Raw genomic sequence first — 23,745 nt, forward strand, 5'->3', positions numbered from 1 at the left:
CTGTTATTTTCCAATGGGATTTTCCCTAAAGTTCTTCCTAATTACCTGGTATTTTCAGGCTTATTTCTGATCCTCTAGCCCATGCCAGCAGAATAGGTACCAGGTCACTGCTCTGAGTAGTTCAACACACATACACATATACTTGTCCATAAGTACACACACACACACACACACACACACACACTGACCCTGACCAACCACTTTGAACAAGTCTGGGCCAGAGGTCAAGGTAGCATTCTTAATCTGTACTGTATGATACTGCTTCTTAGGGGAAATAATAGTACCCTCTGCAGATGGATCCAGCACACTGCTCGAGACTGAAGAACTACAGCAAAGGATACCTCTGAGTTCCTGTGAGATTTTACTCAAAGCATTTATCAAACATCAGCCTTGACGGTAGTAAAAGGCAGAGATGATACCCTGGAAGAAGTTATGTAAATCTGTATGGAATAGGATATGGGAATACAGACTATCCCAAGGCATCCTTTGCACTTTGTATTTAACTTAATACACTCGTTGCCACTGGAGAAAGCATCTTAGAAGACTTGAAAAAACAAAGCAAAATAGGTCTATCCCCATCTCCTACAAGATATAAGTGCCTCAGGCCCAAGGAAGCATCCTAGCCTATCATGTAGTTGTAGTTAATATATACCACCAACTACTTGCTACCTCTTCCTGCCCTCCTTTCTCCATTTCGCATTATACAAGGCAGAGCAAACCACAGTGAGTAAATCTCCGGGCCCAGCCTTTGCTTTAAGCAGGAAGCTCCTTGTTCCAATAAATGAATTACAATTGGCATAGAGAGAAGAGGAGGATGAAAATACCCACACATTGAGTTCTTGTTATTTAACCCCTAATTAACATGAAGCTCGGGTACTAGGAAAGACACAGGAAGGATAAAAAGTAAGCTATGATTAATCTACCACTAAGTCACTTGCATCATAAATGGTCGATTCTTTAAAGCCATTTATGATGCTTGAGTTAAGAACAGGCCTTTCGTTGGTCATTGGCTCCATGATGTCATTCAGAGTGACTGGCTGCTGTACATTCAAATCAGAGTCAGTACTAGCAGGCACTGCCTCCTCTTCCTGTTTTTCTGGCTGGTGAAATATCTCAGAGACAGTGGAGGGTTCTTCCTCATGTTTCCCTGAAGGACAGGTGGGGCTAGAGAGGTTGCCTTTGGTATCCCAGTGTTCTCTGGATGCTGAGATTTCCTGCTGGTTTCCCCCTTCTCCAGGCCCTGAAAGCCCCTGAGCACAGACTTCTGGCCTGGCCGCCAGCTGCTCAGAGGTCCCAGAGGGCTGAGTGTCGACTTTATCTGGCTGAGCACTGGCCCCAGATATCTGAGAAGACTCCAAAGCTTTGTTAGCCTCACTGGAGTTAAGGTCCTGATCACTACTAGTAACTAAAACTGGAGGGGAAGATTCTGTAGGCATTTGCTCAGGGCCCCCTTTGTTCTCTTTTGGCCACGGAAATGAAAGATCCACCTTTCCAAACCCTAGTTTTGAATCACTTGCTAGTACACTTCCTTTCCCCTCACTATTTCCCTCAAAGAGAGTTGACAACTTCTTAAAACTGGACATTAAACCAGTCTCTGCTGCTCTATTGCCAGAGGGGGGAGATGAGGAAAAGAAAGAGCTCAGTGGTTTCCCATGGTTAGTAGCAGAGGATGGCAAACGAAGCTTTGGCCAACTGGTCACATTTGGGATCTCAAAACGTGGTCTTGACTGCTCTGTTTCCTGGGGGACTGCAGGTGGATCTTTCTTGGCATGAATTATCTCACAACTTTCTTTGGCAGGAAGCACAGGGTCCTCCAACAGAGGATGAGAAAAGCACCCTTCGGTTTCCAGTGTGGTGCTCTGGCTCACACTTGCATCACTGAACAGTGTAGTATCAGTTTCTAGTGAACTGGCTGGATGCAGCTCCAGTAAGTCTTGGTTTGTGGAGGCAGTTTGAATAGCTGGCTCTGGCTCAAGAGGAAGAGGTGGCTGAATTGGAGGAAGCTCTTCGGCAATGCAGGTAGGATCTGATTGCAACTGTGTTGGCAGCGCAATGTTCTCTGCTTCTAATGATGCCTCTGTGTCTGTAGCTTGCAATATCCCCATGTCTCCTTCATCACTCAGAGACAATACTCCTTGCCCAGTATCATCGCCTGAGAAAGAAGATGTATTAATTGTTTCAGAACGTTGAAGTTCCAGAATATTTTCAGGTGTATTATTGTCTTCCATTTTGGTTGTTAGCTTAGGATCATCTGTCAAGATATCTGATTCTGGCTTTGCACTAACCACAGTCATTCTATAGTCACTGAGAGTAGATTCTGAATTGGGTGCTGTAAAGGCAGCTTCTCTCCTTTCTGGAGGTGCTGATCCTACAGCATCTCTGGAACGACCATTTTGAAGCCATGAAGTAGCTGGGAGAGATGATTCTTGTTTGTATGGCTCTGGCTTGGGACTTTTGAAAATTCCAAATAATTCATCTTTGAGGGGCTGAGATGATGCATCAGAAGCAAGAGAGAAAAAGGAGTTTTTCTTTGGAGATTTAGCAGAGGAGAAAAGTCCAGAGAGTGTTTTGGGAGGTTCAATTAAGCTCCCAGAGAAAGATTTCACTTTGGTCACAAACCCTGAAAGCATGTCTACTGAAGATTCCAATGCAGATTTGTCTTCCTCTTTATCTGCATCTTGGTTCTGAAGGTTCCCTGCACACCCTGGCTCTGGAGAGGAAGGGGCTGGCCCCAGGATCTGTGGTAAGACCTCATAGGGGGCCTTTTCTAATGGCAAGTTCACTGGTTCAGTAGTAAATTTCTCATTTTGGTGGTAGTTAGTACAACTATCTAAGTCATTGAATTTTTCAATTAACTGTTTAGTAAGTGAAAAGGAGTTGGACAGTGAGTCACTGGGGAAGGCTTTGTGGTTGAAAGCCTCTTCTTCATGGGGAACTATCCCAAGGTTCTCTGGGCCAATGAGGAATGTTTCAGCCTGTGCCTGAAATTCTGGTGAAGGAGGAACAATGTCTTTTTGCAACTCATTCATCTGGAAATCCACTGATGTTCGTGGTCCAGTATTGGAACTCAGTTTTTCCTCACATTCCCTCTTCTCTACACTGAGCTCATCTGCAAGGGAGATAACCTCAATTGTGTTGTTAATGGAAATACAAGGTGCCATTTGCTGTTCATGAACTATTTCTTGGGCTATGCTATCTCTATGACCACTGGAACTTTCTCTGGTCATTGTGCTACCACTGTCTACAAAAACATTTGTCTTCTTACAGGGCTGGGAGGTCACTGGAACAACAGTTGAAATGCTTTGTTTTTCCCCAGAGGTCTCCTTATTTTGATCCAAAAAGGGCAAGCTGAAGAAACTAAAAGTAGAGCTACTATGAGAGGTATCCTTCTTAATGCTTGAGCTAGCAGTGGAAAAAAAGGAAGGAAGTGTGAATAGCCCTTCTGCTTGAGATTTGGCTCTTGGTAGACTAGCAGAGGCTCTGTTCTCAGATTTTTCAGATCCAGTCAGAAAAGAAAATATACTCTTTTTGGTTGGTAACTCTGGTTGAGGTGAAGATGTTGTAGCCATGGAGAAACTCCAGTCTTTATCAGAAAAATGATACTGTTCATTTGAATTTCTCTTGCTGAGGGTATCAAAAGATATTTCATTATTTTTTGAAGCTTCTGTCACTGTAGTCACACCACTAGTTTCTACTGAAGAATCCCTGGAAGACTCTTTGAGACTACTTGTTGAAAAAGATGAATTAGGTGACTGCTGGATTAGGTGGTCTCTGAATGGTACCTCTTTTTCAGTCAAATCATTACCCTGGATCCCTCTAGTTGATGGTTCCTTTAACCTACTGTCATCGATAGTAGTCTGTTTGTTCAGTCTTCTAACTCTAGCCTTCCCTTTAGAGGAAATTGGTGCAGCAGGAAAGTTCCCAGCACCCTGGCTAGCTAGCTCTATAGGAGTAGGACTTGACCTGACCTCATCCTTATTAGTCACTGAAGAAACAGACATATTTTCAGTTGTCTGTATAGGAGACACATTGGCTTTAAAGAAATCCCCAAGGGTACCCCAAAAATTTGAAACACCAGAAGATTCTTTCTTTTCCTGAGGTGGTATCTTGACATTTGTATCACCAGTCTTTTCTAAGTTTGGTGATCCTTCTTTATTCACCTGAGTTTTAAAAAGGTTCAAAAATCCAGATGACTGTTTTTCATTTGCTGTCATACTAACTGAAGATTCTCTACTGAAGAGTTTCAGTGTAGTTTTAAATAATGTTTCCTCAGACTCTTTGAATGACTGGTCCTGGGGAAGCTCACAGTTCTCATGCTCATCCCTACTATGCTGAGGTGCAGGAGAAACTGAAATAGAGTCCATTGTAATGATTTCGTCATCTTTTACACCTAATTTAGCCTGAGGAGTTGTTTGGCTTAACTGGAAACCAGATTTTAACAAACCTTGCTTTTTCACATGAATGTTTTTATTTAAAGAGAATTCTTGCCTTATATTTTTGGTCAATTCTGGATGCTGAACATTGGATACTATCTGTCTTTCTGAATCCTTGAGAAGACTTTTTTCCTCATTTGGGGAGTTACCCTCTAATTGCTTACTCACAATTAATGACTGAAAGCCATCATTTGTGAGCTCTGCTAAATCTGACTGCTGACTGACTTTCTGCATGGCCAAAGACTCTAAGGATTCACTCTTATCAAAATTCAAAGTACTTCCAACTGAGGCACCCAAAACAGAAAATACTGAAGTCACTTTGTTCACTAATGATGTCTCTTCTGCTTGTTGTGAGCCTTTAGTCATATTTTCAGGATGAACCAAAGAGGCAACTTCTTCAACAGAAGGCTGAAGCCAATGGAAACTGGAAAGGTGAACTGATGAATCTTTAGTTAGAGGCTGGTTTTCATCTCTCTCTATAATTTGATCTCTGTTTAAGACATGATTACTAATAGTTTGGGGCTGACTTCTGAGATCTAATGTACATTCAGGATCTTCAGAACCACATGGCCTTTCTTTGAAAGATCTAAAATCTCCTTTAAACTTTTGACAATTATAGCCTGAAAAATCTAGTGGCTGATCGCTTTGGTCATAACTTGACTCTTTAAGTACTTGTGAAAAGGTTTCTAAATTCAGATACAAGGGTTCTTCACTTCTTGGCAAAGCTAAAGATAAATCAAGAGGGTCATCAATTGGTTCCTCTTCAACATACCAAAATATTTCGTCTTCCTCATCAAGTACTTTAAAACTATAGGTAGAAATAATGCTGTCATCCAACCTAATACTTGATAGACCATTTGTCTGTAAATCACAATCCAAATAATCTTGATAAGAATCAGGTATAAATAAATATGCATACTGCCCAGTAGAATCAGTGAGAAGAGAATAGATATATTGACCATCATGAAACATATAATATCCATAATCCCCATCCTCTGATGGCCACCACACTCCATGTTCAAGACATGACAACCATTCCTGGTACTCATAACCAAAACTTGAAAAAACAAAGTTTTCATCCATCCTTAATGATTTTTGATCAACTATGGGGCATCTAGTCTTTTCATGATCTGATGAAGAACTTAAGTCAATGGGTAATTCTTCTAGTGAATTATTAGCCTCATTAATTGGAAGAGGACCAGAGTTTCCATATAATGAGTTAGCTGCCCACACATCACCTCTTAATAAGTAATCTTCATTAAATGCTAACTGATTGAATGATTCATATGGTAAGTTACACCAAATGACACTGTTTGGATTTGTTCTCCACTCCAAGATATTTGCATTTTGATCTTTTTGGCAAAAATTTATCACTGAGTTTTCTGAGTCAAGCCACAAGAAAGCATCTGCTGATGGAAATCTATTTTGATTTAACATATAATAAACTGGCTGAAGTTTTCTGGAATTTTTAGACAAATCTTTTATGTCAGAGTCCCATTCAAAACAGAAAGGACTGTTCATCTCTTCAAAAGCCTGATAGTTGTTTGATTTATTGAGAATGTTAGTGTTTAGTACAGGTGAATTTAACTTCTTTGAATTTTCATGTAGTTTCGCCTCAAGAACATGGTTTGGCATTTGCCTCTTAGCCATAGATTTATCCAAAAAACCTAGCTGAGCACTTGGAGCACAGTGAAGTACAATATTCTCAGAGGAGGGACGATGTTTTTCACTTTGCTGATTTTTCCCTGTAGGAGAACGATGATGATTATCAACCCCAGCATCAGATAATGGTATATTTTCTTTAGGTAACAAGGAGGCTTCTATGAAGCCAGAAGTTTCATGTTTTTCAACATGGTTCTTCGAGTTCTCAGAAGTCACACATGAAGTAGCAGGGACCTCATTCAAAGATAAATGCGTATCTCCATTCAAACTCTTCGTGTTGCCTAAAGACACGAACTTTGCTTCCTCCGGTTTATGATCAGTCATACTGCTATTTGATAGCAGGTTAAATATTCCAGAGATTAAACCTGGGGTATCATTCTTGTGATGGGAGTCATCATTTTTCAAATTTAATTCTTGACTAGACAAATTTTCAGCAGAAGAAAACCTATTAAACAGGCCAGAAAGGAAGCTTCCTTGGGTTTTTTTCTTGGAAGTCTTATCTATAACCTTATCTTCATTAATTTCATTAACCAAAGTGGATTTCGAAGTGGCAGAAATACACTCTAATGAAGAGTCTGATGCTACTGAAGATGCTGCTTGTATTAGACTCTTATCTTCTCCTAAAGGATCTGAAGTTATATGTTTTTTGGGCACAACTCCAGGGATAGCTAATCCATCTCTTTCAAAATTCTCTCCTGCTGTGTGGACACTTGGATTTAATTCCTCTATACCCCCAAATTTCCCCGGATCATTATTAATATTTGTAACTGAATCAGACTGTATTATATTAAATTTGGCATCTTCAGGACTATTTCTTTGATCATTCTGATTAAATTCCTCTGTACTGTCAAATTTCCCTAGATTATTATGAATATTTGGAACTGAACTAGATTTTATTGAACTAAGTTTGGCATCTTCAGGACAATTTACTTGGTCACTCTTATTAAATTCCTTTGTACTGTCAAACTTCTCTAGATCATCAGGAATATTTGGAACTGAACTAGATTTTATTGAATTAAGTTTGACATCTTCAGGACAATTTATTTGGTCATTCTTTTTAAATTCCTCTGTGCTGTCAAATTTTCCTAGATCACTATGAATATTTGGAACATAACTAGATTTTACTGAACTATGTTTGGTATCTTCATGGCAATTTTTTTTGCTCTCCTCATCAGTGGTTACTGCTGAGCCATCATTAACAGTAACCTTGCTGTCAGTGAAAGAAAATTTAAACAAAGGAAAAATGCTTCCTTTCTCTTTTAACTCCTGTTGCTTTTCAGAATGACCAAGACCTCTAAAAAATGGAAGATTTAGTTTTCCACTAAAGGAAAAGGAACGACCATCTTTCTTAGAGCCCCTTTCCAATCCATCTTCCTCCACCTGGTGAATTTTCACAGATTCTGACAAACTTTCCTTTGAACAAGTCTCAGGGGAAGTGAGCAAAAACTGGCTAAATGATTTTCTGAGTGGCTCAAGGAAATCATCATTACCAGTAACTTTGTCTTCCTCTAATGGCTTTGAAGATACCTCTTTATTTGCAGTTCTACTGCCAGCTATACAAGGATGTCCTGGAGTATCTTTGGCACATATTTTTTGTTGATCTGGTAACACAGACACATCTATACAGGGTTTTCCCTCCAATAGACTCTCAATGTCATCATTTTTACTTGCAGAACTAGCTAAGTTTGAAGGTTCACTAGTTACTTGGGAGGACAACAAATTCTCACTTGTGGGCATCTGAAACCAGCCCGTAGTTTCTTCATCACTACTATTTAATGCAATGATGCTACTACTGTGATTGTCAAGAGTGCCTTCCCTTTTATTTAACTCCAAATCACACTCAACAAAGCTTTCTTTTCTTGGTGGCTTACTCTGGTCATTATCTTTTTTTGTTTCCTCCTTTTCTGAAAAGATTTTCAATGGATTTAACCTGCTGAAAACCGACTTTATAACCGAACTCTGACTCTGTAGAGCCGAGTCCTTTGCAATACTTTCTGTTGCATTCTCAAAGTCTAAGCTCCCAGTTTTATTGCCCATGTGCTCATTTTCAGAGGTTTTTCCATGTCTGCCTATATTCATATTATCATCTCTTTGAGAAGATAATGGAGATTGCATGGAAAGATCCTTTTCCAATACTGCCATGGCTCTGGGTTTAGATCCCAAATTAATCGCCTCTATTTGATTAAGAGTTTCTGCTTTTTCTGGAACTAAGGAAACCAACTTTTCCACAGAGTTTGTTAGATGCTTTGTACCTGAACCCACTTTTTCTGTGAGTGAACTAAATAAAGAACCAACGGCACATTTTACTCCAGTCAACTCAGGGAAAGAGATGGCCGTGTCCTTGTCATTCTTGACAATAGTTAAAGGTGGTATTTGATCCCCAGGCATTCTTTGTTCTGCATCAACAGTACTATTTTGTTTATGTGATTTTTTAGTTTTTGAAAGTGAACCAAATCTGTTAATCTCCTCTTCCTTCTCTGCTAAATATTCTGACACAGTTTCTACCAAACACTGAAGCTCATCCATTGTATCAATATGGTCCTCCTTGGGCTCCTCAATAGAGGAAGGGATTATCTCTTCTATAGAGCACCCAGACAGATCTCCAAGTGTTTTTGCATCACAATTCATCCTTTGTAATGGCAATACTGAATTTGCTACACAATATTCTTCAGGAAAATCTCCAAGATGGTGGACACTGGATGAATGCCATGTTGGTGACTGTAAATTTTCCTGCTTATCAGAAATGGGGGAACCCAGAAGTTCATCAGAAGTACTACTAGAAGAATCTTCAAGAATATCTAATGAAGTAAAATTAGTGACATGCTGGTTTGAGCCAGATGACTTTTCACAGTGTCTTAAACAACTGGACAGATGATAATCATGACTTTCCAACTTAATGTGCTGCCGGCCACTCTTAACCACAAATCCATTTTTGTAGGGGTACAAAACTGGGTATCCCGTATTTTGTTTCTTATTTTCAGTATGGCAAAGGGTACAATTTTCAGTATTAGAACATGTACTTTTGTAGTTAGTCTTAGTTTCAGATCTCTCATCATAATGCCTTCTTTCAGTGTCTTCAAAATAATTGTATAAGGGTTTCTTTTTTCTTCGTCTATCTAGTGTATCATATTTTTGAGGATACCTGGAGAAAACAGATGCTTCAACCTTAAATTCAGTAGATAATTCTGTTTGTTGGCTCTGACGTGGTGTCTTTTTCCTGTTCTTATACTTTGGTTGTTTCTGTTGGCTATAGTATTTATCCATTTTTGAAAGGGTTCTAATTTCTTTTATCTCTGCTTCCTTCAAGTTTATGTTATTATCTTCTAGACACTCTTGTGATATTTTCCCCTCTATCTCCTTATGTATATCTCCTTGCTCTTCATAGTCAACATCAGAGAAGGCTGAAATAATCCTAATTTTTTCATCTTTAGCCCATGAGCCTTGTCTGACGTGAAGGGATAAAATTGGAGGAACAATAAAGCAAAGAAAAAGGAAGAGACAGGGAAAAGGAAGAAAGAAGTTATAAGATTTAATACATGTTCAATGATAAGACTAGAATAATAAAATTGCCAATGTGATAAAAAGCATTCAGACCAAATAAATATAAAAAAGAAATCCACATGTTCTTAAATATTATATCAATGTAGCCAAATAGCTTATTCCATATCAGAAAAAGAACAGCTATAATATCAATTTTTAAATGCTTCAACTTGCAAATTTTCATTGGTGAGCTTTTTAGAATTCTTTTATTTTTCTAAGAAACAAACAAAAAAATTAAACATGTTATACCAATATCTAGAGTGTATTTGCAATATTAAAGTATACCATAAACACATATCAAGGAATTGCAAGAAACCGAAATTTGCTGATAAATTTTTAGTCTAAAAAGAAGCCAAGCTGTTAACTTTCTGAAAGTTATATTTGAGGATGTATAGCCAAGAATATAGTCAAACATATTTCTTTTAATAAGAAAAAAATACATATAAAACATTTTTTTACTATCAGCAGAAGTCAAACTTTGTTATACTACAAAAAATAACAAATCATTTAAGGCATTATAATTTTTTTTTTTTGAGACAGAGTTTCGCTCTTGTTGCCCAGGCTGAGTGCAATGGCACAATCTCAGCTCACTGCAACCTCCGCCTCCTGGTTTCAAGCAATTCTCCTGCCTCAGCCTCCTGAGTAGGTGGGATTACAGGTTCCCACTACCAGTCCCAGCTAATTTTTGTATTTTTAGCGGAGGTGGGTTTTCACCATGTTGGCCAGGCTGGTCTCAAACTCCTGACTTCAGGTGACCCACCCGCCTCAGCCTCCCAAACTACTGGGATTACAGGTGTGAGCCACCGCGCCCAGCCTAAGGCATTATGATTTGCTGTTTGTGAAATGTAAAAGCTATAGGCATTGAGAATCACAGTAAAAAGAAAATCTTTCCCTATACTGATTATAGCAGCAGAAGTTACATGTGCGACTTATGAATACTGAAGATAGCCTGACCTTTCTTTCAGTTAGGTTACAGACTGCCTTCTTCTATGTACCAAGGTAGGGATGGAGAAAGAATCTACAGGCTAGGAGCTTATTAGGTCAGTGTGCTCTTTATAGATCTAACATCCAAAGCATTCATTTAGGAAACAGAAGCAAGATCAAAGCAGACACTTGTCACTAAAAATCTTCCAGAAGGCCAGGTGCAATGGCTCATACCTGTAATCCAAGCACTTTGGGAGGCTGAGGCAGGAGGATCACTTGAGCGCAGGAATTCAAGACCAAACTGAGCAACAACGCAAGACCCTGTCTCTAAACTCACCATGTAGCAGTTTGGTGAGGTGGGCAAGAAAAGGAGATCATCCTATGGTCTGGTGAATTTTTTATTGATTGACTGAGACAGAGTCTTGCTTTGTCATCCAGGCTGGAGTGCAGTGGTGCAATCTTGGCATACTACAGCTTCAACCTCCCAGACTCAAGCAATCTCTCCCAACTCAGCCTCCCAAGTAGCTAGGACTATAGGCATACGCCACCAAATCCAGCTAATTTTGTTTATTTTTTGTAGAGATGCAGTTTCACTATATTTCTCAGGCTGGTCTCAAGCTCTTGGACTCAAGTGATCCTCCTGCCTTGCCTCCCAAAGTGCTGGGATTATAGGCATCAGCCACTGCACCTAGCCAGTCTAGTGAATTTTAGAAACTAAAAGGATAAGCTAAATTGGAATGATTTTTTGAAAACTAACCTCCAATCAATAAAATAACTGATTCAGGCAAGGATCAATGGATGCTAAGATCATTGAGTAAAAGCTTATTGGGGAAACAGAGTATTGATACAGTCTCAGGTATCACTTCAGATATTATTAATTATGAAGGAGAAGAGGTAACTTTACACCGGAGAAATACAGCATATACCAAATTTCTTAACCATGAGATCAAACTAAACATCACCAATAATAAGACAAACTATGTGCTTCCTGAATGCATGTGAAGGAAACATCCACCATTTTTGCCAAAAATGTTTAACCTGATTCTAAACATGAAGAAACAATCAGACAAAAACAAACTAAGGGGCATTCTCAAAACAACTGGCCTGCACTCTTCAAAAAAAAAAAAAAAAAATGTGTCTTAGGCTAGGCACGGCGGCTCACACCTATAATTCCATTTGGGAAGCAGAGGAAGGTGGATCGTTTGAGGCCAGGAGATGGAGCGCAGCTTGACCAACATGGTGAAACCCCATCTCTAAGAAAAATACAAAAATTAGCCGGGCATGGTGGCATGCACCTGTAGTCTCAGCTACTCGGGAGGCTGAGGCAAGAGAATCACTTAAACAGGGAATGCTGAGGTTGCAGTGAGCCAAGATCACCCCATTGCACTCCAGCCTGGGAGACAGAGTATGACTCTGTCTCAAAAAGAAAAAGAAAAAGGGCCGGGTGCGGTGGCTCAAGCCTGTAATCCCAGCACTTTGGGAGGCTGAGACGGGCGGATCATGAGGTCAGGAGATCGAGACCATACTGGCGGTCAGGAGATCGGGACCATCCTGGCTAACACGGTGAAACCCTGTCTCTACTAAAAAATACAAAAAACTAGCCGGGCGAGGTGGCGGGCGCCTGTAGTCCCAGCTACTCCGGAGGCTGAGGCAGGAGAATGGCATAAGCCCGGGAGGCGGAGCTTGCAGTGAGCTGAGATCCGGCCACTGCACTCCAGCCCGGGCGACAGAGCAAGACTCCGTCTCAAAAAAAAAAAAAAAAAAGAAAGAAAAGAAAAAGAAAAAGCTTCTTAAAAGACCAAAAAAAACAAAAAGTAACGAAATTGTTGCTAAATTAAAGGAGGCTAAGGAAACATGAAAACCAAATGCAATGCACCACAGTTCTGGATTGGATCCTGGACCAGAAAGGAACAAATATACATACAGAACATTATGGAGATAACTGGGGAAATTTAAATATGGTCTAAACATTAGATAATAACATTGCATCATTAAACTTCTTGAATGTGATCATGATATTGAGGTTATATAAGAGAAAGTTCTTTTTCTTAGGAGTAACATGCTGAAATACTTTCTGATGAAGTAACACAATATCTGCAACTTATTTTTAAGTGGTTCAGAGAAAATGTATGTGTATATAAATACATATTAGGGAGAATGAGATAAAGCAAATGTGGTAAAATGTTAACACAACTGGTAAATCTAGGCAACATGAATATGGGTGTTCACTGAATTACTTCTCTAAATTTTCTTTAAGTCTGAAATTTTTTTTTCATCTTGGGGCAGGGGAGAGCACATAGGTATGTATTTGCTTTTATACTCATAAATATATGACAATAGTCTAAGGAAGGATACATAAGAAACAACAGTAGGAAGGGAATTATGAAACAGGAAGAAGATAGGGTACAGGAAGGTAAGTATGGGTGGGAAACTCTTTATGCTGTATTGTACCTAAACTTTTTTTTTTTTGAGACAGAGTCTCGTTCTGCCGCCCAGGCTGGAGTGCAGTGGCCAGATCTCAGCTCACTGCAAGCTCCGCCTTCCAGGTTTAGGCCATTCTCCTGCTTCAGCCTTCCAAGTAGCTGGGACTACAGGCGCCCGCCACCCCGCCCGGCTAGTTTTTTGGTATTTTTTAGTAGAGACGGGGTTTCACCGTGTTAGCCAGGATGGTCTCTATCTCCTGACCTCGTGATCTGCCCGTCTCGGCCTCCCAAAGTGCTGGGATTACAGGCTTGAGCCACCGCACCCGGCCTGTACCTTAACATTTTTTAAACCACATAATTGTTTTATATATTTTAGAAATAAAATAAAATTAAAATAAAGTTCCAGTAAAAATATATATATTTTTTTTGAGACGGACTCTCCCTCTGTCGCCCAGGCTGGAGTGCAGTGGTCGGATCTCAGCTCACTGCAAGCTCTGCCTCCCAGGTTTACGCCATTCTCCTGCCTCAGCCTCCCAAGTAGCTGGGACTACAGACGCCCACCACCTCACCCAGCTAGTTTTTTGTATTTTTTAGTAGAGACGGGGTTTCACTGTGTTAGCCAGGATGGTCTCGATCTCCTGACCTCGTGATCCACCCATCTCGGCCTCCCAAAGTGCTGGGATTACAGGCTTGAGCCACCACACCCGGCCTCCAGTAAAAACACTTAATCTGCTATAAGAAATCATATTGGTTTTCTTCTAAAGTTCCCAGGGAAATATTTAGGCAAGAAGGACTATCCAATCTGTGATTTTTCTGTTTTTAATCTTGGCGAAGGGTATAGCAAACTCACTGAGTCAGGAAGTGGGGCAGACACACCCCAAGTGGGCCTGCCCTGATCAGTTGAAAATCACTGATCATAAAAATAAGTATTCCTTATGGCAATGTATAAACATTCCTTATGGCAATGTATAAACATGAGGAAGAGAAAAAAAAACTAATAATCTACACAAAATGACTGTAGTTTGGCCTGTGATACTGCTACCCTTCCGCTACCTCTTAAGGTTAAAGCATCCAAATTCTTGTTTCCAATTGCATCATGAGACCTGGATATTACGGAGAGAAAGTACTTTGTGCCCAATACCCACCTGATGGCCCGCCGCTCAGGATAATCAAAGTCATAACTTTGCATAGAATCATTACAAGAGTCCCGGGAACTGCCTTGAAGTAGCAGCTGCTGCGGCAATCCCACCGGCACAGGGAACTGGTGCACAGAAGTGTTGGGCTGGGAAGTTGTATGGTAAGGAGGTGGGATGCTGTTGCTGGTCTCACTGCGATAGTCACTATCTCGGTCATCGACGGCACTATCAGGGTCTTCAAAAGCTATGGAATAAGCACATTCAATGAAAGCACCCCAGCTTTATTTAGTTCTTCAGAATTATTTCTGCTTCTAACTTAGTAGTAACAAGTCTGGACCTTGAGAACAAAAGCAAGCTAAGCTTCACGTGAGCCCAGTGACCTCAGAGCCATGAGCAGAACAGTCTCAATTAATACCCACAAGTCTCTCTTCCTTATCACAGGAGATAGTATACTTAGTTTAATTTTAGTGCTTATTCTTAGAGGAGCTCCAGGTTGCATTTTCCCACTGCAGAATTCTTTGGAATTCTGCTTCTCCAACTATCATAACCATAATTAAAAACTGCTTTTAAATGTCACAAATACAGTCTGGTCCTCTGTTATTAAAGAAAGGGGAAGGGAGCAGAGGTTTAAAAAATTAGCTTTTCGGCCAGGCGTGGCGGCTCCCACCTGTAATCCTAGCACTTTCGGAGGCTGAGGTGGGTGGATCACTTGAGGTCAGGAGTTCAAGATGAGCCTGGCCAACATGGTAAAACCTTGTCTCTACCAAAAATACAAAAAATTACCTGGGCGTGGTGATGTTCACCTGTAATCCCAGCTACTTGGGAGGCTGAGGCAGGAGAATTGCTTGAACCCAGGAGTCGGAGGTTGCAGTGAGCCGAGATCGTGCCACTGCACTCCAGCCTGCGTGACAGAGCAAGACTCCGTCTCAAAAAAAAAAAAAAAAATTAGCTTTTCATATCTTGGGAAAATAAACAACAAAACTTTTGTTTAACGTCTTGGTGTTTTCAGACTTTTAAACATACGGACTGTACCAAATAAGGTCCAACATCAGAAGCTGGTCTTGGAAATCAGGAGGGTCAAAGCCAAGGCTTGGAAATCAAGTCAAAGGCTCTAGATGCAGCTGAGAACAGTAGCACTCTTATGGTGCTGCTGCAGTGTTGGGTTTTTCTAACAATTCCTGTCAAGCACCTACACCCTAGGCTTAGAATTCCCATCCAGAGGATGGGCTGAGAGAAGAAAAAACACATGCACTGCCAATGGGATCTTGCTGACAATGCAGCCAAGTTTATCTAACAGCAGTGACTACAATTTCATACAATTATTTCTGCCTTTCAGACTAGCACCTGTCTACAGTTTTTTTCTTAAAATTAACTAAAAAGACCACACTTACAAATCATCGCTGTGCTTGAAAAGGGAGCTCAACCTAAGAGTGCTTTGTAGCGTATTTTACAAAGAGGAAGTCGTATCTGACACCATACCCTTATGTGTATGATTAACAGGGTTCCACATGTCCTTTCTTGACAAGTTCCTATTTGGTTCACAATGAGGAAAAGGAATGTTCACCATCTCAAAATGGAGATACTTTTAGCAGAAAATGAACTCATGTTATTAATTTTAAAAGATGATCTTGGCCAGGCGCAGTGGCTCACGCCTGTAATCCCAGCACTTTGGGAGGCCGAGTGGGTAGATCACCTGAGGTCAGGAGTTCGAGACCAGCCTGGCCAACATCATGGAACCCCTATCTCTGCAAAAATACAAAAATTAGCCAGGCATGATGGCAGGTGCCTGTAATGCTAGCTACTTGGGAGGCTGAGGCAGAAGAATCACTTGAACCCAGGAGGTAGAGGCTGCAATGGGCCAAGATTGTGCCACACTCCAGCCTGGGTGACAGAGCAAGGCTCTGTCTCAAAAAAAAAAAAAAAAAGATAATCTTGTAGCATTGTGGGCAGTGGAAGCCTCCTGAAGACCGTAAGGTTAGGCTTTTACAATTGCTCAGGCAGGAAATAAGGACTTGCATCTATACAGTGGAAACAGAAAAGAGTTAAAACTAGAAACAGAAAATTCCAGACCGAATTGTTAAACATAGGGCCATATGGAAGATAATAGGGAAATGACCCCTTGGCTTCTGTTGGACAACCCAGTAGGATAAGAGTTCCAGTAAAAGAGACAGAGCACAAACATGTGGGTTTTATAGATAAGGAAGAAAATCTGAGCATTGGACTCTCGATAATATTTGTGGGTACAGATGGGAGATGGGGTAAGATGATCTTATGAGCTTTTCCTATTTCAGTTTATGGTTACATGTGAACATAAAAAAAGGAGAGGAGAGGGATTAGAACCCCAGGAGGAAAAATACCAACATGAGAAAGAAGCTAATGTTCAAATGGTCAGGAACAATTATTAGTAATACTTGACATTTGGAGCAAGTAGTCCACTGACCAGGGCAGGAGCAGCAAAGCTTGAAAACAAAAGCAAACAACAGGGATGCAAAGCATTCTGCTTACAAAGCACTCTGATGACATATTAGGAAAAAGAGACTTTGGAAGCACTGGTTTTAGCCCTTGATGCATCTGCTGTTCTGAAGACAAGAAAAATAGGACCCAGAGACAAAACCATATGCCACTCAGACTTAATTCTTTCTGAACCCACAGAAAGAGCAAGTCTGTAGAAGTTAGTGCTGGACTATTCATGCATACAGATGAGGGGGCAGAGGCAACAAAGAAGACAAAACCAGAGTTCTACTAAACTCTGGCAGGAAAGCAGGAAAAGTATTAGCACATAACCCAGAAAACCAAGATTCGGTCTCCAAGGAGGCAACCGCGACAGACAATCCTATCGCTTTTGAGGGTGGAGAGTGCAGCTCAGCCAGAGTTAGAAGCCCACGACCCAAATCCATAGGTTTTACTTTCTCCCTGCATGCGACCCATTACTCCTAAATAATGCTCTGCTTTTTGTTTATTTTGCTAGGCTAACCGGAGGAATACTCTACAACTTAACTAAAGGCTAACAACATTTCTACACTAAAGAAATAAAGGGCAAATATTAAGAAACAAAGCATCCATGGAAAGAAGAGGTTGGGAGTATAAGATATTATGAAAAGCAGGAGAGGGCAGGAGAGAGAAAATACTAAGGAATAAAGTGAGACAAAGGAGAGAAACAGAAAAAAATAATGACAGGCAATCACCTCCAGTTTTCCTAAAAAGTAAAACCTCCTGGCACCAAGCCTGATTAGAAACTAAAAATGGAAATTCAGGAAAATGTATAACATTTCAATTTGAATTAAATAACTGTGTTTTTAATGTGTCACTGACAATCTCTTACTGACTCCACAATTTACCCCATAGCACCAGGTCGACTAGACAAGAAAAGCCCTGGCTTTACAGAGAGAAACTGAGTGCAGGTTTGCTTGGTTCAGCCTAAGAAGGAACTAGAAAGCCAGTTTGAGGGTAAAAGTTGAAAAGCCCCTGGTAAAGTCTATTTGAAAGATGGAAAATTAAAAGGCTGGGAACACCTATTCACTCAACTATTCACTAAGTGCCTACACATGCAAGACTAAACAACACAGAAGACTCAGAATATAGAGTCAGTCTAGTAGGAGACAGAATATATAGATACAAATATTGAATTGCTATACAAGGCAGTTAGTACCATGAAAATAGCATAAACCAAGTGCTATGAGTTAAAAGTAAAATCACTTCCTGATAGGGTAAGTAAGGAAGCTTTACAGAGGAGATGGCTTTGACGAACTGGTTCGTTTTTAATAGGTGAAGATTAGAGGCAGAGGGGAAATATCTTCTAGAATTTGGATAAAAGCAGTGGCATGATTAAAGGCCCAGTGGTGGGAAAGGCTATACATTTTTGAGAAACTGTTTTGTAGTTCATTTGATAGGTAAATAAAAGGACACACAGGAAATGACAGAAAATTAAAACCTGCAAAAGTAGCCTGGGAAGGTCATCTAACCTGGGGCAAGCAAAGATGGGCCTCTGAGCACACAGCAGGCACTCAAACAAAATCCAGTGAAATACAGAACAATGAGGCCCTCTAGTATGTGGTATTCCTGGATTGAGTCCTGGATTGGTCTTTAAATCCACAGCACACCTATTAATAGAACTTCAGCAACCAAAGAAAGGAAAGAAAATTCATTCACATTTTTTTCATGGCTTAGTTGCTTTTGCTACTTGAAAACCTTAACTTACCTGAGCTTTATTAACCTGTTTATGCCTGAGGTCACCTACTCTTGGGGATGACCTTGAACAGTAGGATATAAATAACTCCCACATGCTTAGTATTCCACTAAGGGAACACTAGGCATAAATGGATCAAGCTGCTTTTGAATAGTTTCCTAATAGCAGAAATACTCAGGATTCAAATCACAGAAAGCACAGACTTCATGAGAAATTCCACTGACAGGACAAACTTTGGCCCCTCTTAATACCTACTGGATATCTAATCACTGAGACTCAACCAGATCCCGTGAGATGGGTAACACAACCAGTAATGTCAGCCTATGGCTACATGTTTTGCCACAAAGAACTGGCTGCCCACTCTCTAAGCTCTACAACAAAGGTGGCCTAGCTGGGCTGCTTCAAGGAAAGCCAAGCCATGTCCTCAGCCTCGTTTCCTTAACAAAAGCAGGTTTTTGGCTGAAATGGCATTCACAATTTGCTAGACCAATAAACCCAAGACAGCAGTCTGTTCTGCATATCCTCCTAGTCAAGAAAACCAGCCAAATCAGAATGCACACCAATTACCCTGACTCTAGTTCATCCTAGAATGAGCCTTCTCCTTCTGTTCACTGCACTCCTTAGCCAAAGGGACCAAAGGAGAAGACTACATTAGTGGGCTGATGCTACTACTTGCCTCTGGGGAATAAAAATTAGGAGATCTTGTCAGGATTATGACTGGGACTTTGGTTTGAAATTTGGCCGGGCGCGGTGGCTCAAGCCTGTAATCCCAGCACTTTGGGAGGCTGAGACGGGCGGATCACGAGGTCAGGAGATCGAGACCATCCTGGCTAACACGGTGAAACCCCGTCTCTACTAAAAAATACAAAAAACTAGCCGGGCGAGGTGGCGGGCGCCTGTAGTCCCAGCTACTCTGCAGGCTGAGGCAGGAGAATGGCGTAAACCCGGGAGGCGGAGCTTGCAGTGAACTGAGATCCGGCCACTGTACTCCAGCCCGGGCGACAGAGCGAGACTCCGTCTCAAAAAAAAAAAAAAAAAAAAAGAAATTTGTAACACACATAAACACACACAAAGTTGTCTTGACAACTAGCCTGAAAGGATATAACATTCCACCACAAGTAATTGTCTCCCAAGATTTAAGTAGGAGAGGAGAGGGAAATGGAAGTCAATGCATGAATATCCAGCTTCACAGTTCAGAGGGAGTATGTACTTTGTGGGTAAGATCAAGAAAATGATAAGGAATTTCAATTCTTACATACTCTGTTGCTCTCCCCAGCCCAAATAGGTCCAGTGACCTAAGAAAATCACAAAGAAGCAACAGATAATTTTTGAAAATACTTTTTGAAGGAATTCAAAAGTCATTTCCCCATCCCAGCAATTATTATGTGCCTTACCTTACTTGAGCCTACCTCACTTGTATTCTATTAACTTTACATAACATACAGAGTTTCTGCCTTCTACCAAACGTGAGACAAATCTACATTCTTGCTCTCTGCGATTCACTATAGAGAGACTAATAACAACCAAAAAAAAAAAACCCACAAAACAACAACAAAAAATTACTTCTTCCATATTGCTTTAAGCCCTCTTCTGGTCTAGGTCTCTCTCAGAACATTATCATTTAGGAGTTCATATGTCTTTCCTTTGTCAAAATAGGAAAAATTAGATCTCTGTCTCTAAGAAAGCCTTCCCTGTCTCTGTGTTCACCAAACCTGAGCCTATCCCAATAGATCTGTAAGAAGCTAAGCCCTGATACCATGGGTAAGGGAGTAGTTCCCTTGTCTGGGAGTGAAGATACTCAATTTTGCTACTCTCTACTGAAAATTAAAAGGTCAAAGAATGGCAATGTTTATCTCTTAAGAAATTAATCTTCTAATTAAGTTCCCAGACAAGGGAACTACTCCCTTGCCCATGGTATCAGGGCTTAGCTTCTCATAGATCTATTGTGATAGGCTCGGGTTTGGTGAACACAGAGACAGGGAAGGGTTTCTTATCAACAGAGATCTAATTTTTCTTATTTTGACAAAGGAAAGACATATGAGCTCCTAAATGATGATGTTCTAAGAGAGACCTAGACCAGAAGGGGGCTTAAAACAATATGTAATAAACTAGCTTATTGGGTCCTCAAAAAGAGCCACTTCTTCTGAATTACCTATAAATTTTTAATAAAATCCAGTAAAACACAGAAGGTTTGAAGGACAGGAGAAAATTGAAAATATTTTTTATTCATTTTTCAAAATCAAAAATCCAATATTAATTAAGTGCTATCCCACACCCAAATTGAATTTCAGGGAACTAATTGTGACAAAGAAATCACTAAAACTAGGCCTTTCAACTCAAGAAACAAGAAGTAAATAGCTCCATAATTAAGAATATGGGTTTTTTGGCCGGGCGCGGTGGCTCAAGCCTGTAATCCCAGCACTTTGGGAGGCCGAGACGGGCGGATCACGAGGTCAGGAGATCGAGATCATCCTGGCTAACACGGTGAAACCCAGTCTCTACTAAAAAAAATACCAAAAAATTAGCCGAGCGAGGTGGCGGGCGCCTGTGGTCCCAGCTACTCGGGAGGCTGAGGCAGGAGAATGGCGTAAACCTGGGAGGCAGAGCTTGCAGTGAGCTGAGATCCGGCCACTGCACTCCAGCCTGGGCGACAGAGCGAGACTCCGTCTCAAAAAAAAAAAGAAGAATATGGGTTTTTTATTTTTTTATTTTTTGAGACAGAGTCTCACTGTGTCACCCAGGCTGGAGTGTGATGACGTGATCTTGGCTCACTGCAACCTCTGTCCCTGGATTCAAGTGATTCTCATGCCTCAGCCTCCCAAGAACCTGGGATTACAGTTGCCTACCAACACGCCTGGCTAATTTTTGTATTTTCAGTAAAGACAGGGTTTCACCTTGTTGGCCAGGTTGGCCTCGAACTCCTAACCTCCAGTGATCCATTCGCCTTAGCCTCCCAAAATGCTGGGATTACAGGAGTGACCCACCACACTCAGCCGAGAATATGGGTTTTAAAGTCAATGTTCAGTTCTTCTGGCTCTGCGATTTACTAGCTATATGATCTTGAGAAAGTTATTATAGATATTTCCTCATCTGTAATATGAGAATAATAATAACATAAGTGTCACTGGATTATTGTAAAGATCATACAGGAAAAAACATGTAAAATGCTAGGCACAGTCCCCGGATAATGGTGAGCAACTAGCATTTGTTGTTATTTTGTCATGTTGCCAGGTTTTTGCTTGCCTTACAGAGTCCTAATAAATAAGAAGCAGAAAAAAACCACAACTCCTAGAATTGCATCCTTTGACAGTCCCAAGGTCTGCTAAGGAATCTTCAATGTGGGGTCCAAAAGGCCCTCAAACTGGTTCTGAGTGTGTGACTCCCTTGAAAGTTGACAGAAAGACTCGAAATTCTAGTAGCATCAGATGATGCCAACCCAGGCTGTTTTCAGTACTTGAGCTAATTCTCAATCCTGGGCATACGGGACTACTAATCAATCACAGACTTTAATTTAGTGATACCCTGACAGCCAGTTTTCTTCCTATGCACTTACTTTATTCCAACCACCTATGTCTCTTCTCACCTCTCAGAAAGGATATGTTGGCTTAGTGTGCCATTTTAAAATTATAATAATTTATTTAACTTTCTAACCATGGGGGAAGGGGAGGCAGGAAAAAAAACTCTCCTACAGAAGAGTTGCCATAGCAACTGCTAGAGTGTAATTACTTCATTTCTTTTAAAAAGAAAATGGAAAAAAAACAATGATCACATAGCACCTCAGAATATGTCTATCAACCTAGATGGCTCCAGGCAAGTGACTGCTGTTTCTCATCACAACTGTGAGCCCAAAGAAGCCTTTCTCTGCAGGACACTGCCACTCATCTTTGAGCACTCCACAGCACTCCACAGCAGTTTCTTATACATAAAAGTTCTCAGCAAATCTCTGCTGTACTAATAAATTGAATGAGTAATCTGATCCCATCTACTGGGCCCATCTCTAACCCATGAAAAAACAAGTCACGTTCTCTGACAAGCCAGTTCCATACTCTCACCACTTTAGCTCAGAACCATCATAAGATAAATTACACCAGTTTAAATAAGCAAGTTTCCTTCCCTACCCCAAAAATGCATTAAAACACATAATTAGCCAGCAGAACAATTACTGAGGATAGTTAGGTTTTGCTAGGCATTAGTACTGAGAAAAGGAAGGAGAAAATGTCCCAGGAAAAGGAAATTATGCATGAAAAGGCATGTTCCGTGAGCTGAAAATAGTTCCAGAATATCTAGAGTGAGAGGCTACAGAATTATGAAAGAATCTAATAACTATGGGTCTTAGGTAATGTTTAGAAATTAAGTAATATTAAGGATTTGGAATTACCTGGAGGGCAACACAGAGCTATCAGAGCTTTTAAGAGGGGAAAGACAGGATCAGATTTGCCATTTTAGAAAGAGAACAGTGGAACAGTGTGGCCAATGGTGGTTGGTAGGGTAGAAAGGACCGGTGATTCGTAGGGAGGAGGTATCAGGGAGGCTCGTAAGGAGAATGGTGCACTCATCTGTTGATAGCCTGGACTAGGGAAGTGGCAGAGTGGGTAGAGAGAAGGGGATAGATTCATGAGATATTCTGGAGGGAAAATCAATAGCATTTAATAAGTAAATAAATGTGGAAGTGAGGAGAATAAGGATTAAATAATATTGCTTAGGTGTTTAGCTTGAGCTACTGAATGAGTGTGACATCATTCACTGAGAAAAGAATACAACATGGGGGCAGGCTGAAGGAGATGATTAATGCAGGGTTAGGTATATTGACTCTGAGATATCTATGGAACATCTCAAATGAACATGGCCAGTAGACAGCTAGATATATGGGTGTGGATGTGGAAAGAGATGTGGAACAGACTTGGAAGTTTTCAGACTATATGTTCCAATAAGGGCAGGGATTTTTCTGCTTTGTTCTTTTGCTGTATCCTCAGCACCTGATAATTCATGGCACAATGTAAAAGTTCAACAAATATTTACAAATGAGTATAAATAAAAATACAAGTAAATAAAAACACTAAGGCAGAGTGCAGGCCAAGAAAAAAAGACTATATGAAGTGGGGGAACCCTAAGGAACAACCACATTTAAAAAGCAAACAGAAATTGTAGAAAGAAGAAGAAAAAGAGTAAGAGGAGGAGGAGGAGGAGGAGGAGGAAGAGGAACAATTGACAGTCCAAAGCTCGGTGAGGCTGTGGAGCAACTGGAACTCTTGTACATTGTTAGCAAGAATACACAGTGAAGTTGGGCATGGTGGCTCTTGCCTGTAATCCCAGCACTTTGGGAGGCTGAGGTGGGCAGATCACCTGAGGTCAGGAGTTTGATACTAGCCTGGCCAACATGGTTAAACCCGTCTCTACTAAAAATACAAAAATTAGCCAGGTGTGGAGATGGGCACCTGTAA

General features: G+C 40.7%; 1 protein-coding gene across 3 annotated transcripts in view; it reads right to left on the reverse strand.

Moving 5' to 3' along the window:
• The window catches only part of UNC13B (unc-13 homolog B), a 247,593-nt gene that overhangs the window by 100,278 nt on the left and 123,570 nt on the right, over positions 1-23,745 (reverse strand). For 2 of the 3 annotated variants that reach the window (XM_023203253.2, XM_023203254.2), the window contains exon 8: positions 14,128-14,362. In XM_023203253.2, coding sequence (XP_023059021.1) covers positions 14,128-14,362 — 235 coding nt within the window. Of the gene's footprint in view, positions 1-993; positions 9,238-14,127; positions 14,363-23,745 lie in introns of all 3 variants that reach the window. The other variant, XM_031933996.1, reaches the window with a different exon arrangement.

The sequence above is a fragment of the Piliocolobus tephrosceles genome, chromosome 14, assembly GCF_002776525.5.
Source record: "Piliocolobus tephrosceles isolate RC106 chromosome 14, ASM277652v3, whole genome shotgun sequence".
Taxonomy (NCBI): Eukaryota; Metazoa; Chordata; class Mammalia; order Primates; family Cercopithecidae; genus Piliocolobus; species Piliocolobus tephrosceles.